This window comes from Culex pipiens, chromosome 1 (assembly GCF_016801865.2).
Source record: "Culex pipiens pallens isolate TS chromosome 1, TS_CPP_V2, whole genome shotgun sequence".
NCBI classification, from domain to species: Eukaryota; Metazoa; Arthropoda; class Insecta; order Diptera; family Culicidae; genus Culex; species Culex pipiens.
This window is the reverse complement of record NC_068937.1, coordinates 100,715,337-100,730,920: the sequence shown is the minus strand read 5'-3', so window position 1 is coordinate 100,730,920 and position 15,584 is coordinate 100,715,337. Positions and strand designations below refer to the sequence as shown.

General features: G+C 38.5%; 2 protein-coding genes across 3 annotated transcripts in view; one reads left to right on the top strand and one right to left on the bottom strand.

The window, feature by feature from the left end:
• LOC120429624 (elongation of very long chain fatty acids protein AAEL008004) overlaps nt 1-15,584 on the top strand; it is a 95,376-nt gene that overhangs the window by 55,779 nt on the left and 24,013 nt on the right. The window contains exons 5-7 of the mRNA XM_039594654.2: nt 649-729; nt 808-970; nt 13,965-14,101. Coding sequence (XP_039450588.1) covers nt 649-729; nt 808-970; nt 13,965-14,101 — 381 coding nt within the window. The remainder of the gene's footprint in view (nt 1-648; nt 730-807; nt 971-13,964; nt 14,102-15,584) is intronic.
• LOC120429625 (sentrin-specific protease-like) lies at nt 7,072-10,130 on the bottom strand. Of its 2 annotated transcripts, XM_039594655.2 has the most exons (5): nt 9,992-10,130; nt 8,593-8,751; nt 8,369-8,534; nt 7,979-8,305; nt 7,072-7,507 (listed from the first exon to the last, which is right to left on the bottom strand). In XM_039594655.2, the coding sequence occupies exons 2-5, from the start codon at nt 8,709-8,711 to the stop codon at nt 7,211-7,213; spliced, it is 909 nt and encodes a 302-aa protein (XP_039450589.1). In that variant the 5' UTR covers nt 8,712-8,751; nt 9,992-10,130; the 3' UTR covers nt 7,072-7,210. The 2 variants fall into 2 exon arrangements, with proteins under 2 accessions (XP_039450589.1, XP_039450590.1); XM_039594656.2 differs by lacking the exon at nt 8,593-8,751.

The following is a 15,584-nucleotide window of genomic DNA, read 5'->3' as shown; positions in this document are numbered from 1 at the left end:
AAAAAATACTAAAATAAAAAAAAATACAAAAATACAAAAAAGAAACAAATATACCAGTACAAAATTTTGATAATATACCAACGTGGTTGGTAAGATTCATTTCTGTCAATGATTTGCCCTAAAGTCCAAGACCAATATACTTTACACTAATGTTCAACACTAGAATACTTCACCCTTATGTCCATCATCAGGACCCTGTATCCTACTTTCCTTCTTATATTGTGGCTGTAACGTTATATGAGGGAGAATAACGTTTGCAATAAAGCCGCAAATAAAATAAAAATAAACCCATTTACAGCCCATTTTTTCAAATACAATCCAATCAGATTTCCTAATCCTTTCACAAACGCTTTCACCCCACAGACCAGCAACACCAACAATCAACCGACCTTTTCATTTTTTTATAAGTTTTTCGTACAAACTCACCTCCTAGACATGCAAGACGACACTAGGTTTTTGTTGTAAGTAAACGTGGAATAGTTGGGCGATCCGCAGTGTTTTTGTCAAAATTTAATGAAAAGTGGATAGAGCTGTAAATATTTTGAGAAAAAAACAAACCACGTTTAATTTGGTTAAAACCTCATTTTAAATTATTCATCCAATTAAAACAAACTAACTTTAACAATTTTCCTCTTCTTTCTTTCGCAGTATTTACAAAGTGGATGGTGGGGCCACTATAGCTTTAGGTGTCAACCGGTAGACTACTCCAACAATCCCCTTGCCTTACGGGTAAGTTCCAAAGCTCCGTCCGGATGTTAATTTTTAGTAATAATTTCTGTTTTTGTCTCTCTCCAAACAATTTTCCAGATGGCGCGAACGTGCTGGTGGTACTACATCTCCAAGTTCACCGAGTTCTTCGACACGTTGTTCTTCATCCTGCGGAAGAAGTACCAGCACGTGTCCACCCTGCACGTCATCCACCACGGCTGCATGCCCTTCTCGGTCTGGATGGGCATGAAGTTCGCACCAGGTAAGAACAAGTTACAACGAATTAGCCAAATTAGCTAATATTTTTGCTAAATCTACTAAACTTTTATCCGCAATGAAAAAGTGCTAGAATTTTAGTTGAATTCTTCAAAAAAGTTTTAAATATTGTTTATAACCTATGAAACTCCTTTGAATTTTAAAAAGTGTTGTCGATTTTTTTTTAAATTGGCCAAGAAGTTTGCTTATTTAGCCAATATTTTTGCTAATTTAGCAAAATTTTGGTCTTGGCGCGCCATTCATTCAGAAAGACAAACCTTTCCTCAACTTCAGGAAGTGGAGCCTGACCGGTTCCCGGCCATTACAGACTGGTGGTGGTGGTGTGACACTTGGCCCTCGCGAAGATCGTCGCTTATTTTCTTTTTGGTTACGTAACGTACAGACGACGACGACGATGCGCAAATAGTCGTTATTTCAATTTCATGAGGTCGTCGTTGGAGGAGAGTATAGACTCCGGAGCGACGATGGGAACGATCTGCTGCTGCGGTGCGTTTGTTTGCCAATCGAGCGAGGTACTCTATAGGTGAAGAAGGCGCAATGTTTTGGATTTTATTTGCATTTTAGTTACGTGTTAGAGCGGGGTTTGCTCAAGTTCCAGAGATCAGTGCTTATGGTTATAGCTATGGCGATTCAACGTTGATTGATCAATTGAAAGGTTGATGTTTTGTTAGAACAAGGATTTAATTGGGTTAATTAATAACATCTTTTTAAAAATAACAGTCATGCATAATTCTTTTGTTATTCACTTTTTAAGGACATTTTATCAAAAACAAAAAAAAAACGCACGGTAGGGTTGCCTGTTGTCAATAGTTTTCAAAACTGCAAAAAATATTGTTTTTCTCGCATTATTTTTTTGTCCCCCCTCGTCCTCGGCCAGAGTCAAATGTAAACTTTGAAATATATTTGAATTGGCCTAAATTTAACCTAACAGCGCAATATCTTATTCTGTCTGTAGGGTGGTCCATAAAAATGTCACTTTTGATAATTTTTTAAAAATCAAAAATTTAAAAACACCTAATTCTGTGATTAAACATGTGAAATCATGTAAAATTACGTTAACGTAAAAAATACAGCGATTACCTTTAAAGGCTGGCCATTCAAGTCAGGAAAACGGCATTAATCGGGAAAACGTTGAGAATTAACAAATCAAATTTTAATAATAAATTAAAATTCAAACAAATTATGTAAATTTACATATTCCAGGCAATGTAGAACATTTTTTCTCATGCAACATCTGTCCACATTTCCAGATGATGAATTCACTTAAAAGTAAGGTGAGCAGACTAACCAAATTTATATCATACAGATTAGAAGAAATAATATTAGAAATATTATGCGGTGTTTAGATAGAGAACAAAAAATCCCACCTTTTATCATTTGAAACATCCATTGTTGTGGACAGAAAAATTGTGCGAGGTGTCTCGTCCCTCGCACGCCGCTGGCTCACGAGTGCTGGCCAGTCTATCACCCTGTGATTGCTCTTGTTTATAAGTATTATTACCATTTCGCCCTTCGTAATCAATACACGTATTTTAGTACCTAACTAGTTCTTTTATTGTGTTGTCTGACCACTCTCGTACTGCGGTCATACACAAAATCCATTAACCCTCTACTGGCCGATTTTTTTATTTTTCTCGTGTTTAGAAGGTAATTTTGAGTAACTTTTGTTCTACGAAAAACTTTACTTCTCTTGTTTTATGTTTTTCTTGTTTAATTTTTAGTATTTTAATTTGCATAGATCTTGTTATAGTTTAGGTTTTTTTTTGTAGTATTTGGCCTATTCTACCACCTCCTATCATAAAATTTTGCCTATCAATTTTTGTCATGTCTAATCTAATCTAATCAGATCCAAGCGCAGCCAATCTTTCCAAGGGATCTTGGAGAGTGCCTTAGGTTAGATGACGCCTAGCACTCTTCTTGTCATTTATTAACATTTGCAGTGCGCCATTGCATTAGAATGTATTGAAACATCACAAGCGTTAAAGCGGCCAGGCCTACTGCGTAAAGCTGTATCGCAGAGATGACTCGTAATTGGGTTGAGTTTGAGCACTGAGTGTTTGAACAATAACACAATTCTGAATCGACAGGGGAGGAAGAAGCGTGGGGACACACCACCATACGCTCCGATATTTTTGGTTGTATTCGTTGGGAGCACCATGCTTAGAAGGTTTGGTACTCCGGGACCCTCTGGGATGGGACATTGTATTTCCACGAATGCCCTAGACACAATTTGCCGTGGTTATAGCGCCACAACTCGCTCTCTGTAACAGTATTCTTAATTCCAGTCCAGGCTCACCAAGTCGTCATGGCCATTTTTGCTTACCAATCCAAAGAACGGGGGATCGAACCCCGCCTCGAGCGACTTTGATTTTTCGTTCATATTCATCATTTCAAATTTACGTGTTCTTAACTTTCTCGTCGAGAGCAGATGAGAATCGAACCCAGAACCATTCGCTTACAAAGCGAACACCGTAACCAGTCTGCCACGGCCGCTCCTTGCCTATAAATTTTGTTCATGTTGACAAAAACTTTAATTAAAATTTGTACCAGCCTGTTGTTCATAAACTACTGTTTTGATAAGTTTTACGAGCAATTCCATGTCAAATAGGGAATCGGTTGTACCCGACCCTTTCCGATTTCAATACAACTTTAAAGACATGTTATCCTACGCTTGTATAAGCCACTCGAAAATTACATTTAAGAAGGGCGTAAGTGTTTCAAATATTTTTGTATTTCGTAATTTAAATATTGCTGTATCTCGAAGCCGTTGCAACGTATCAAAAAGTTATCAAAGACAAACTTGTAGGAAATTTGACGGGCTTTTCGAAAAAAAATACACTGAAAGAAAAAAAAACACGCCACTTCTACGAGATTTTTTGATTTTGAAGTTAAAAATTCAAATTTAAAGGTAGGCTCACGATTTTTTTTCGTTCAATTTTTTTGTGAAAATAGCCTAAAATGTTACAAAAAGACTCACAATAAATGTAGGATGGAGCAACTCTCCTAAAAAAAACAAAAATCATTTACTGAAACTGTTTTTTTTTTTTTTTTGAAAGGTGCTTTAAACGTCAAAATTCATCCGAGTGCGGGAATCGATTCTACAGACAATTTTACATAAAAGTCTCCATATTGACCATTGTCCTAAGTCCAATCCTTGTGAAGTAACAGCGGTTTTAAAAATAAAACGTTGCTTAATCCACCTTTAGGTGGGTGGTGCCTTCCATACATTCATTAAGTTAATACACTACAGAGCCTCAAAAAAGAGTATAAATAAGACTTATTTTTATCAAAATATCTGAGATCCGGCCTAAAAAAGTGTATAAATAACACATAAGTGGTTATAACTTTTGATAGGGTTGTCAGATCTTCAACGTTTTGGGCTCATTGGAAAGGTCTTTTGATTACCTATACAAAGACAGGTCGCATGATAGATCCGGACAACGTTTTCATCAAAATATTTGAGATCCGGCCTCCAAAAAGTGCATAAATAACACTTAAGTGCTTATAACTTTTGATAGGGTTTTCAGATCTTCAACGTTTTGGGCTCGTTGGAAAGGTATTTTAAATACCTTTCTAAAAATGTATAGCATGACGGGTTTTCTTACAAAAACCACCCTTTTTACACTTTATTCGAAATCGTTTTTTTAGCATAACTTTTGAAGTACTTTACTAAACTTCATAATATTAACTAGGGCAGGGGTGACCAGAGTATGGCCCGCGAGGTGGTTTTTTGTGGCCCGCGGACCAATTTTGAATGATCATGTAAAATGGCCCGTGGGACACTTGTAAAGAGATTTCATACTTTTTTTAAACCAGGTATTTAAAAAAAATATGGTGACATTTTTTTTATTTTTTGTCAAAACAAAAACTAATGATTTATTTAAATATTGATCTCATTTTACGAAACAAATATTTTGTACAAAAATCTTAATAATTAAAACAATTTTACACGTTTCAATGTAAGTTTGACAAGTAAATATCGTCAAAACTTTAGTCAAACATTTTTGGAAATGTTTATCGAACGTTGAAATTTGACTTGGTAGAAATCTGTAATATTTGCAAAAAATATATAAGTATTCCATATTAGTTTGAAAGTCATAATTACCATTTTTATGAACTGACCATCAAACTTTCCTCGGGTTTCAAACTCATGACAGCTGGATAACGAATCTGATTGACTACCATCTTATTCAGGCAGACAAAATATTGAAATCAGAGGAATAAGGTTGTTGCGAATATTTTACAAAGCATTTGTCGACCAAACCTCCCCTCCCTCCTCATTTTTAACACTTCAAAATATCAATGGAAATTTAAGTGCAATCAACTGAAATCAATGGAGCACCAGATTCGGGTGGTAGAAATGACAGTTCTCCCATAAGAAATACATTGTAGAAAAAAATAAATAAAAAACTGCTCGAATGGAAGTGCTCCATTAAAAATGCAGTTAGTGTTTTTCGCTATAATGTTTTTTTTCTTCGAATCTTAATTTTTTTGCATATAAAGATTGCAAATCAACTTTACGGGTATTTTAAACATTTTTTTCATTGAAATGTTGGATTTCTAGCTCAAAACGACTTTTCTTTAGTTACACTTTATTCAAAGATAAAATTACGCCGTTTCATAAATTGTTCAGATTACATTTCACCATTTTCGAATTGTAAAAAAAATCCTTTAAAATTTAATGAAAACACAAGTACATTCAACTAAATAAACTTTTTTCAAATACCTAAACAATACTGATAGAAAACTGTCATTTCGTGTTTTCTATTATTTTTTTAACGGAATTGTTATTAACGAAAATGTTACTAACGAAAATGTTATTAATGTTATGTAAAAATAACAGAAATTTCAAAAAACTTCAATTGATAGATGTAGTTTTTTAGTTTTTAAAATAAAAATAAAGTAATTTCATTTTTTAATCACCTGTTTTGTAAATTTGGCCCGCAAACTGATTTAAGCTTCAAATTTGGCCCGGCCTCCAAAAACTTTGAGCACCCCTGAACTAGGGTCTTGTGGGACCCAGCCAATCCGGAGATAATCGTGTGCATATTTTTCGGTGCACGGACTTACAGACATACACACGCACATACATTTGTTCAGAATCTGATACTGAGTCGATAGGTATACGTGAAGGTGGGTCTACGAGGTCTAATAAAGAAGTTCATATTTCGTGTGATTTTATAGCTTTTCCTCATTGAGGTGAGGAAGGCAAAAATGTTGAAAAATGGGTTTTTGGTGGTTTTTGGCAATTTCTATATGACAGACTTGATTTTTCAATTTCCCATAAGTTTGTCCTTGACCACTTTTCAATATAACTCGTTTTATCATTGATGTAAGCTAATTTACTTTCCAGGTTACTACCATCCACTGAACTACACTGAAAAAAAAATCTGTTTTCAGGTACGATCAATGTGATTAAGCTTATATCAGTGAGCCCATACTTCCAATTGAAATGCTGTCAAAGGCAAACTTATGGGAAATTGGACGAGCTTTCCGGCAAACATATTTTCGAGACTGAAAAATCAAGTCTGTCATATAGAAATTGCCAAAAACCATAAAAAAAACCTAACCACCAAAAAAATTTACTTCACAAGGATTTGACTGGATGACAGGATCTTGAAGCGGTTATTCTGCCGCGTCGATTGATGTATAAATGTTGGTGCTTTATGCAATTTTACATAAGAAAAAGTTTCCGTACAGGAGAGTACGGACAAATATTTTACTCACTGTAGGTTCCGTCCGCCTTCTTCTCCGGCTTCACAGCCGTCCAAAGTTCTTCGACTTCTAAGTACGTCTGTACCGTAAGTTTCCGGTCGGCCCAATTTTCGTGACAAGCAAGCCCAGGCTGAAAAATTTCCGGCTTGACTCAGCTTGTTTTGGAACAAACTTCTTGAAAGATACCTATTCAATCCATCAGATTTTCAACCTTCCAAAATTCAACTGCTAACATACCTGTAGTTGGAATTTTCCATGTTTTTTTCCGAATGTTTTCTTCTTTAACTTAAATAATAAATAAATACAGATAAGGCAGTTAATCGCTGCTGCTTTCAAGGCGCCGTCATCAAGAGAAGAAAAAATTTAATCGAGTTTCAATATATATGTTGTAATCCCAAAATAATATATAAAAATAACAAAAAATCGTCGCACAACTCTGAATACAGATTAAGAGCATTATCAACCATCGTTGGAGCTTCTTCCAAATCCTTCCAAACTTTCAACACCCAAATCAAGTTAGCAGTCGTCCCTTCGAAATCTCATACACCATCTTCCGCCTAAAGTAGGCCATCTGGGCCTGGCCAAACCCCATCACTGCCACTCTTCGCGCTTCATGCTCCGCAAACGCACAGCTAAACACGCCACAGTCGTTGCTAAATTCCTGCCGGGGACACTCCCGCATGTGACGCTTCTCAAAATCTGGCCTCTCCAGCGGTCTCCCTCGCTTGGCCAACGATTCTTCGCGCAGGTACCGCTCCAGCGCGTCCATAACTTGATGGTTGGGCCGTCCACCCCCGAGCGAGTCGTACACCCAAAGGAAAAATATATCTCAAAATCTGCAACAGTGGATTTGCTGCAGAAAATGTCATATTTTATAACATTTTTTGCAGCAAGCCCCTAGATCATTTTTGCCCGCGTGTAAACATTTCAGCGATCTGCAGCTCTCACCAACACATATAACGCTGGCCCGTCCCCGAGCAACACTCCAAAGAGAAGCATATGTTGGTGCTCTTTCACCCACTTTTCATCAAGCGTCCATGGCGCGGTGGTAGCGTGTCGGATCAATAACCAAGAAGTTAGTGGTTCAATCCTCGTTCTGTTAAGGGTTTTTTTTGTGAAATACAACCAAAAAGCCGTCGGTAATGTCGATAATTATCGGTAACGGGCAAAAATGTCATACTCCTATATCGCAAAAAATGCATGAGGACAGATTTCATGCAGATTCTGATATACTTTCATGCCGCCATGCATCACAATCATGCGACTGCCAGTTGGGTGAGTACCGGATGGAGTGATGGCCCAGGTCCACGATCGCCATACACCAGTGGTCTAGGCCGGCGATGTGTATCGGGACCAGGATCAGATCGTGCGCGAACAGGTCAACCTTGCGGGTCCAGCGGCGCAGGGCTGCGTGGCCGGAGGAGAGCAGTTTCGGCACGAAGAATGTGTCCATGGCGTAGAGTCGGGGCAGATGCGGGTCGGCAGCGTTGCGTTCCACCAGGAGATTCATGTAGAAGTTGATGATTTGATCGTTCAGGGGGTTATCACCGGTCAGGGTGCTCACATCGGCGCGGGTTATGATCAGGTGGAAGCGAGTTATGATGGTCTGCAATGGAGAGGGTGGTTGGTTAGGACGGCTTTGACGATTGATTTAAGGAAGAACTATTACATCTTTGTTGGGTCCACCATGAAGGGCTTTCTCGATTTCTTCTTCTTGCTCAGAAGAAAATTCCGGATAGCTGCCTTCTTGTAGGGAAATCAAGTTGAACCTTTCTACGAGGTCGCTTATGTTGCTCATTAAAATGTTTCGTGATTTGTTGGGGCTATTTCTCACACTGAAATCAAAATCAGAAATTATTATTCTTTCTTGTGAAATCCAATCGTGTAACATACTTCAATCCCTGATTTATAGAACTTCTGGTTCTCATTACAACGTTACGGATCAAGTTGACCACGAATTTGGCTCCGCAGGCCAATATATACAAAACCTTTTCCAAAAAAATAAGCATCATGTCGTGTTGAAAAAAGTTCGCAAGTGATAGATAGATTTTTCTGAAAAAAAGAAAGGGAAAAGTTAAAATTCGTTTAATTCCGTTTCGGAACTCTCTTCACTAATTTCACACACCGAAATCGAAGTGTTTGATGCGAAAATCGTTTTTTTTTCCATAAAATTATTGCGTGAATTTTCTGATCGATTTGGTGTCTTCGGCAAGGTTGCAGGCGCGGCGATGGTCAAGTCAAAATCGAGCGAATCGGCCGCACTGGTTGCTGCGATCAAACGCTGCCTGTTTCAACAGCTGAGCAACGGTCGTTGCGGTGCGGTTTGGCAATGCTCGGTATTTGGAGTCGAGGTGTTGGTGAAGCTCAGGGAGCTCACGGCACCACTCGAACGCAACCAGGCGGTTGTCCGCGCTGGACAAGCTGGCCAGCAGATCATCGTTCTGAGTGTGCCCCTGCCGACGTTTGACGGGCAGTACGAGAACTGGCCCATGTTTAAAGCGATTTTCACCGATCTGATGCAGAAATCGTTAGACTCGGACGCCATAAAGCTGTACCACCTGGAGAAGTCGCTCGTTGGTGCGGCTTCAGGGAGCATCGATGCCCAGACGATAAAGGACATCAACTACCAGCTCGCGTGGCAGATTCTTGAGGAGCGCTACGAGAATCAACGGCTGATCATTGACCTCCACATCAGCGGAATTCTGCAGCTGAAGCAGGTGACGAAGAAGTCGTCGAAAGAACTGCGGAACCTGATTGAGGAGTGCGCCGGACACGTGGAGAACTTGCGGTTCCAAAAGCAGGAACTGCTTGGTGTCTCGGAGCTGATCGTGTTCCGCATTCTGTCCTCTGCCCTGGACGGAGAAATGCGAGAGTTGTGGGAGGCTTCAATTCAGCGAAAGCAGCTCCCTAAGTAGTTGAGTTGCCAAGTCGTCCATGTGCTGAACGCCGCTACGCAAAGAACGGAACGTGTCCCGTTCCATGCAGCGCGACGTCTGGTGCAGCAAGCAGAGTCAGTGAAAGACCGGTTCTCAACTGCCACCCAGATCGCGAAGAAGGAACCGTCCGGAACCAGCTCCAAGCAAGAAGCAGTGGAGCAGCTGGGAGAGAAGACGTTCCTGCATGAAAGTGCTGCTTCAATTCGAAGCAAATGTTAAGGTGCAAGGAAGAGAAAGTGATTGAAGATTGAACTCAAAAGAAGTGCCCTGAGAGGCGACGGCGACCGAGAGTCGGTGGACGTCCTGTGAGCACGGCGTGGCTTACGTTGGTGCTGTGAAGGCGAAACGCAACCTACCCAGGAAGGAGCGCGCTGGTGCGCGTAGGCCTGTTGGCAACCCTGCCAACCGAAGACAGCGACCTGCTTCAGGAGGACTTCGGTTCTTCTGAGTTGCCGGAGTTTGCAGCCGCGGGGGAGAATGTCGGCGATGGACTCTGCCTCCCAAAAATAAATGACGCAAAAGTAAAAATCGAGCGAAACGGCCGCACTGGTTGCTGCGATCAACGGTCGTTGCGGTGCGGTTTGGCGCGCAAAAAAAATATTTTTTTTTAAATGTAAAATTGAATTTGCAATTGAAAAGTACTTTACAGATTTTTTGATAAAGGGCTCCGTTTTCAAGATATAGCCACTGAATGTTTGGTTATAGCGAAATATTTGCAGTTTTTCGTTTTTTTAAAATAGTGACCATGAGTGACCATTTCTAAAAAAAAATGTTTTGAAAAGTTCAAAAAATTTGCTATTAAATTGTCTAAGAGGCATTGAAGATTGGACCTCTGGTTGCTGAGATACAGCGGCTTATAGAAAAAGAAACAGGAAAATTGAAGTTCCACCATTTTCTATTGTCGATATCTCAGCAACTAATGGTCCGATTTCCAATGTTAAAACATGAAACATTCGTGAAATTTTCCGATCCAAATTTTTTTTTTAGAAATGGTCACTCATGGTCACTATTTTTAAAAATCGAAAAACTGCGAATATTTCGCTATAATCAAACTTTCAGTGGCTATATCTTGAAAACGGAGCTCTTTATCAAAAAATCTGTAAAGTACCTACTTTTCGAATGCAAATTCTATTTTACATAAAAAAGGCCAAAATTTGTTTTGAATTAAATTTAAATTTTTAAATCTAGAAGGATTTTTTTTTTAATTTTTCCTTCTCTTGCCAAACCCATTGTTTAGAATATCAAATTACATCAAAATGAATTATAGTTCAAATCATAGTTGAAAGGAACTCCAAAACTCTATTAGGTTATAAGAAATACGGAATTGTTAATTGATTATTTACTAATAAAATAAATTGAAAAAAATAAATTTAAATTTTTCCAAAAATTACTATTTTTTTTTTAAAATCATAACTTGAGGGCAGATTTTTTGACCATACCCCTCTATGGCTCAAAAGTTGCGGGTTTTAGTCTCCTAAAATATAACAAAATCTCAAAAATAAAAAAATACGTATTTTGGGAATTTAAGTTTTTGTGAAAAAAGGTTAATAAAATAAATCATTCTTTTCCGCGCACCTATTTTTTCTCAATAGTCCTCAACAATACCTACAACATTGCCAAGGACACCAAATTTATCTGAAAATTCACTCAAAAGTTACAGCTGTTTGGATATTTAAGAACCTTTTTTGTATGAACAGCTGCCAACATTGTATGGAGACTTGGATGTGTGAACCAATGACACAAGTTACACGGCAAACTCATGTTACAAACAGTTTGTCCCATAAAATGTTCAAGCGATTAGAGGGAGGGGTTCCCGTGGTCAGGATGAGCTCAAATTTGGAATTTAGCCTAGTGATGGGTCAATCTTTGATTTCAGGGGGTAGCCCCGAGAATGCCCGGATTTGGACCACCCTAGCAAGCACACAGTAAAAATTTTGTAAATTTGTCATGTGTTTAATTTGAAGGTGTAACATTACCTCTTTTATGTTGTAATATAGCCTCAATTTGACTGTAAAACTGACATAACACTGAAATAGTGGTGGATTTACGTGGTTAATTTTTTTGAAATGAAACTTTGTAAATTGGCAAATTTTGCATTTAATTGGCATACAAAACTAGAGTTGGTGCCATCCATATTGAGCAAATTTAAAACAAAATTAAGTTGCTTTTTAATGATTTATTTCGCATGACAAAAAAAACGATAGATGTTTTTTGTTAAACCCTTGTAATTTCAGTTTTGTTTAAATTTTACTGAATTCTCGTCCGGAAATACCTGATTACATCGGTCGATAATTTGTCGTTGCACTGGTCTTTGAAGACCAATCCAATTTGAACCTGCTGAAACTTCAGCAAGGTCAATCCCAAAATCGCCCCACAATCGAGGGACCACCCAATATCGCACACGCTCGGGAAGCTTTCACGACGAGTCTCCACCGGCCTAAAATTGCTGCTGAGGTGGTCGATATTTTGTTGATATTGCTGCTGTTGTTGTTGTTGTTGCGTTTTCGGCGGCTGTTACTGTTGTTATTGTGACATAAACAAAAACCGGTCCAACCGCGCGAACGCAGATTTTGCAAAACAAAAAGCAGAACAAAAATTCGCAAATCGTCGCTACTTTGGATGGTTGGGTTTGTGTGAGTGCATTTCCTAACCTCAAACCGGGCAGCGGCCAATGGCGTCGTAGAGTCAGGTGGTGCGTGGCAGTGTTGCCAGTTAACGGTTTGGCGTTTTTTCACTTATTTTTCATTATAACTAATTTGTTACATGTAATTTTGATTTCCCTAAATCAAAATTGTATCGACCTAATGTAATCTGGCAACCCTTCCCACCTGACCTAGTGATAACTGGAGCGGGTGGGGCGGCGGTTCGTCGCCTATCCCCGGCCAAGTCTCCCAGGTTGTTAATTTTATTCAAAACGAGTTTTTGTTTTCACTTTCTTTCGCACTGCCACTGCTGGCCAGGCTGCATATCATCTCCCCGAACCTAGGTCCGACTGCGGCTGATTCATTCAAATGGCGCTGCGTCTTCCATTTGGCCTCCCATTCATTATGCTGGGTGCGTTTGTCAATGACCGGCTAAACTTGACCCGGTTACGTTACACACACGGCAGCAGCGGGGAGGATTGCGTTTGACGACGGCGTTTTGTTGGGTTTGAAGCAAATTTTGAGGGAAGAGCTAGTTAATTCGATAAGAATTTGAAAAGAATTTTTGGCATTCAATTCTTGCATAATTTAAATATTTTTCAAGTTACAGTTTCGATAGGGGACCATCCATAAACCACGTGGACACTTTTATGGGAATCTCGAACCCCCCCCCCCCTCCCCTTTCGTGGACAATTGTCCATACAAAAAATCTTTTTTGTATGGAGCGTGGACAATCGCCATACCCCCTCCCCCCCTCCCTTAAGTGTCCACGTGGTTTATGGATGGTCCCTAATGATAATTTTTTATTTTACATATAAAAAACTGAATAAATAGAAAATTTATTGAAAATGACAAAAAATCTAATTAAAAATTATACAAAATTTAAACTACTCATAAAAAAACAAAAAGTGAAGAAGCGTTGTTCCTCGTGGGATGAACACATTTTAAGTTTAGCTAGTATAAACTTAAAATGTGACGCACATTTATTTGGCACGCATGTTAGGCAATTTTGAATAATAATTATGTTTATTTTAAACGATTTTTATACTTACCATGCAATTACGAGCTGATGGTTTGAAATAAGCTTCATCCTTCAAGTATCCACATATGTTCGCACATTTTTTTATTTTTTTTCAAAGCAAATAAAGATCTACAGCAAAAGGCATTGTTCTCGCGTGAACAAAAGTTATGTGCCTGCCACTGTTTAGTATAATTGCAAGCCAATTACAAGGAAAAAAATGTCTTTCCCTTCCCTACAAATGCTTTGAAGTAGTTCAAACCACTCGTAATAACCTACGAGCGAGATGAATGAAATAATAACATCAAGACTTGTTCGAGGGTTCGTCGCTTGCTACGGTAGCAAGTCTTTTTGGCAATAATAGAGCTTAAAATTAGTTTAAAGTGCACCCCCTTAACGGGGTGGTGCATTCAATTTTTCACGGTCCAAATGAACTGCCGTGAAGACCTCGAAAATTGGCGCGAGAGGGATTAACATAATGAAAATGAACGTTTTTTTTTTGCTGTTGTGACGGGACGGGAAAATAGATACAATAATGGAATCAATTATATCGTCAAGTGACGACGAAGTCGGCATCTTCGAGAAGCGCCAAAGTTGGCAAATTATTTTGAGTCGCACCGACACGATGAATTAATAGCTTATTTTTCTGCCTCTTTTCCTCTCCGCCAGGTGGCCACAGCACCTTCTTCGCCATGCTGAACTCGTTTGTACATATTGTTATGTATTTCTACTACATGGTGGCTGCCCTCGGACCAAAGTACCAGAAGTACATCTGGTGGAAGAAGTACCTCACCGCGTTCCAGATGGTAAGTGCAGTTGGGTGTTTCTTAATACAGTACCTGTTCGGTAACTGGACAGTAGCGTACGTGTACTTTGTACACACTTTGTAACGACACTTGTAAGAAATTCCAAAACACGCGACTTCCCGAAGGTTTACTGGGCTGGTTTTTAACTGGGCGCTCGATAACTGGACCGTAGCCCAGTTAAAAAGCAGACAAACGTCAAAAAACGAAAACAAACCGAAATGACCGAGGGGTAGGATGGATGCAAAAATCATGTTAAATACAAAAAAAAACTTGTTTCCAACTTTTGTTTAATTTCAAGTCAGAATTAAAGAAATCTAGATTAAATTTTCAAAACAACCTATCCCTCATGGGTTTCCTATGCAGATAGGGCCTTTTGAAAATTTAATCGAGAAATATGAAAAGTAAACATCGTAAATAAATTTGAGTAACTTTTATTTTTATATTTCATCAGGAAAATATTATGCATCGGTGGACCCCTCGTAATTTTTCATTCAGCCCAGTTAGTGAACAAGTTTAGTTCTGTATACAGCAATTCCACGACAAATCAGCAGGATCCCAAAACCTTCAAATCACTAAATAAAGTTTTTTTTTGATTTATTTGTGTAATCAGCTTTGTTAAGAGCATTAAAAGCTCCAAAAATTCAAAATTGGTTCATCTGTTCCGGAGATTTGTTGTAAAGATAAATTGCGGAAATCTTTGATTTTTTTTTGGACTGCTTTATTTCGGCTAGGACTACCCTAATCACCAAACCAAAGTAAAAAGGGACTTATTAGTTTCGCCAAAGAACGACTAGGCAAAATTTGAGCTAAATCGGATAAGTTTTGTTTTGGATCCTGCTGGTTTGGCGTGGATGGAATGATGGAAACAAGTTGTACAATCGATTGTAAGTTCAGACTCGATTATCCAAAGTCTTCGGAAAATTTTCACTTTGGGTAAGCGAATCAAGACATTAAACTTAAACAAAGTGGTCTTATTTTGGGACCACAAACTTCATGCTTCACCTCGAGGCAATTTCATGAATTTTTGTAGATCAGTGTTATCTTAACTGGCCTGGGAATTAGTAATCAAAAATGGTGGCCAATTTGGAGGTAATGAAATATTGATAGACGCATTTGGTGGTGTAACATGTATTCAATACATTTAGATATCAAATTATATACTTTTTGACATTTTACAAATTTTGTTTTTTTTTGTGACTACAAATCGGGAAAAACGTGAAAATTTCATGGGAAAAATTACACAACTCGACATTTTTATGTTGAAGCCAGTAAACGCTTCGGTTTCGTAAAGGTATGATAAATTTGGGCTCCTTGAACACGACACGAATCGACAGAATTACATTTTAGTGAATTCCCGGCCAATAAATAAAATTGTAAATTTATCTATGGGATAGCAAAAATGAGGCGGTGCTTCTTCAAAATAAGTTTAAAAATAATACTCATTATACAACTGTCATTAGTTTCCAAAATATCTAAGCATTGA

Coding starts and splice junctions, on each gene's coding strand:
- LOC120429625 (XM_039594655.2), bottom strand. CDS start 8,711: ATGATGCTTATTTTTTTGGAAAAGGTTTTGTATATATTGGCCTGCGGA. Junction 8,306..8,368: donor ATGGTGGACCCAACAAAGAT/GTAATAGTTCTT, acceptor TCTCCATTGCAG/ACCATCATAACTCGCTTCCA. Junction 7,508..7,978: donor GCCATCACTCCATCCGGTAC/TCACCCAACTGG, acceptor TTCCTTTGGGTG/TACGACTCGCTCGGGGGTGG.